At 31.4% G+C, this 3,018-nt stretch overlaps 1 protein-coding gene across 1 annotated transcript; it reads right to left on the reverse strand.

Annotated features, from left to right (window-relative positions):
* Positions 1 to 17: 17 nt before the first annotated feature.
* On the reverse strand, positions 18 to 2,411 carry LOTGIDRAFT_176613 (hypothetical protein; the record flags this gene model as incomplete). The annotated part of the gene is made up of 3 exons (XM_009054803.1): positions 18 to 137; positions 1,507 to 1,654; positions 2,356 to 2,411. The coding sequence occupies 3 exons, from the start codon at positions 2,409 to 2,411 to the stop codon at positions 18 to 20; spliced, it is 324 nt and encodes a 107-aa protein (XP_009053051.1).
* Between the last annotated feature and the right edge of the window lie 607 nt (positions 2,412 to 3,018).

Here is a 3,018-nt window from a genome sequence, read left to right on the forward strand (position 1 = left end):
GTATATTGCCGTCACCCCTATCCGTCCGTCCGTCGTCCGTCCACAATTGCTCGTAAACACTCTACAAGGCACAATAAATTCTTGACTGATTTCGACGAAACTTGGTATGGTTGTTTGTAATCACCTAAGGATGAACCCTATTGAAAATCAGAAAAATCGAAAAATATTTAGTATGAGTTAATGCCCTTGTTCTTGAAACGCTCGTAAATACTCTAGAATGTGCAATTTATGACGGATTTTGATGAAACTTGGTGTGAGTGTTTGTTATCACCCAAGGATGAACTCTATTGAAAATCAGAAGAATCGAAAAATATTGAGTATGAGTTATTGCCTTTGTTCTTGAAAACGCGTTCAATTTTTAGCTTGTAAACCCTCTAGAAGGCACAATTCTTGGTGGCTTGACTGTTTGTTATCACCCAAGGATAAAGCCTTTTGAAAATCAGTTAAAAAAGGAAAATTTTTAGTATGAGATATTGTCCTTGTTCTTGAAAACTCGTTCAATTTGTAGCTCGTAAAAACTCTAGAAGGCATGATTCTTGTCGGATTTTGACAAAACTTGGTTTTATTATTAAGTACCGCGCTGAAGATTGAACATTTGCCTTTTAGAGTTTTCACGAGCTAAAGAAGGGCAATAACTCATACTCAATATCATTTTACCAAGGGAACTTGACTAGGTATGTACTAGGTAACAACTCTAATATACACCCTGTATCTGTTCTCTCTCTGTTAATACTAGATTGTTTTCGTGGTTAATTGACAACAAGAAGCTGTCTCTCAGTTTGAATTCCATCAAAATCACTGCCGATTGTATTTTGTATTTGCAAGCTTCGATCTTTTAATTAACCAAAAAGAAAACAACAATGTGTTGCCTTTAATGATTTTTCCAAGGCTTTCGATCAATAAAATTAAGTGTATTGCAATATGTATCAAAATGTTCAGCAAAAAAAATTGCATATTCAATACACCCTCTCTTTCAGATCATGGAGTAAAACAATGAACAATCTGCCTTTTCCTTGTATTAAAAGAGAGTGTGTTTTCCTAAATAAACATGCTTTTGATGCTATTATTTTATGCCATATAGTTTTGTCATCATTTATTGTTAATCATGCTATGAAACAATGTTCAGACTGTATTGTTTTATGGCGTACTGTAACAGTCTAATGACTTAAAGAGGTTGTAAAGAGGTTTTCTTAACAATTTATGTGTATTTAGGTCACTGATAGAATCAACTTGCACAATTTTAATTTCTAGTCAGGGGTCTATGGTTCCTGCAATTCCACTGTTTTATGATATCAGTAATCGTAAAGGACAAGCATGATTTGCAAGAATTGCAAGAACCCCTCACGTCTGACTGAAATTTGAATGGTGCAAATTGATGCTATCAGTGTCCCCGATACACATCCAAATTTTTAGAAATCTCTTTACAATCTTTTCCAATAACCTAATACGAAAAGAAACTATTGTATTATAAAAATGCGAAGACTGTAAAGAGTAACTGGAATTTACCTGCATGTCATATATAAGTTCAGGCTGGGTCAGATCAACGTAACCATATTTTCCTGTATCTGGATCTTTTTGATATTTTCTTTTAGGATAATAGTTAACAATTATCCTTAATCTAGCAGATCCATTTACTGGCTTACCAAACGTATATCTACAAAGATTTCAGAAGGCGAAGTTACAGTTAAAAAATGCCATGGTAATTCTATGGAAAAGTATTATCAGCACAATTCAGATAAGTGAATACATTTTAAAATTAAAAAAAAAACATTAACGCTGATAAAATAGTGCTTAATAGATTAATTTTAGAGCTTCATGTATTAATCAAATTCATTCATGAAAGAACACTTATATATATTATTATATATCTGGTGGCTCACAAAAAACGATAACTCTTTTCAATCCATTATTTTTCATAAAGTATCAAAGCTATGCTGATAATAATTTGACTTCATATTTATATGGATATTAGACATCACTTTACCAAAGTGATATTTTATTCCATTTCTCTCTAATTCTGTCCGTCAGTTCCTCCTTATCTCCATTGTTAATTTTGTTATCCAGAGAAAACATACTGTAAACTATCTAATTGCAATGAGGAGTTTGGGTTGGTCATTCATCTTTTGTATGAAATACTCCAAAGTTCAAAAGGCAAGTTTATCATGGAAATAGCTTTTGGGGGTTTATTTTTGCTGAAAATTTCGTCCAAGTTAGTTCAATGAAAGAGAAGAAATTACAGTATTTAATTTCAGCATTATATTTTTTGATAAGGATTTTTAAAACGGCTTATATATCAAAATGGTTCAACCTATAAAGATATAATGAACAGATGTCTAATATCTCTATCAAACTTACTGAGATGAAACTTGTACTGTAATCGACTTATCCTTCTGACTTACAATATACGGCATTATAACTTTAGCTTCAGCTTTAGGTAAAACTTGAAAGAAAGCAAACTGTGGATGAGTTAATGTATTGAAGAACCTTGCTAGGAAAACTAATAATATGATTCTCTATTCTATTCTTCTTATGATTTAAGTCCCCAAAAAGTATTTGACTAAAGTAATAACTGTGGCGGTCTAAGCTAAAAAGACAAGCTAAATTTTGCAATTCAACAACTGGGTTTTATAAGCTTTGCATCTTTAATTTTTTGAATTTTCTAGTTGTTCTACTCGATGGACAACACCGGTATGCTATTGAAAACAGTTACTATAAATAATCAATTTGTTCAAGATAGTGTTAATATATGTAAAAATACCACAGGCAGCTTGAGTTTTCCTCTAATATTAACTATCTGCGATACAATCAGAAAACAATGGAAATTCGTTGAAATGAGGATCTTTCTCGGGAATTAGTCAAATAATATTATATATACATTCAGTTATTGTTTACACAAATTTCAGATAACTGTAGTATGTTTATGTTTACATACCATATTTCAGACAACTAATATCATTTTTCAGATTTTTGATAATTTGTGTACATACCATATTTCAGATAATTAATATCATATTTCAG

Source organism: Lottia gigantea (assembly GCF_000327385.1).
Source record: "Lottia gigantea unplaced genomic scaffold LOTGIsca_2250, whole genome shotgun sequence".
Taxonomy (NCBI): Eukaryota; Metazoa; Mollusca; class Gastropoda; family Lottiidae; genus Lottia; species Lottia gigantea.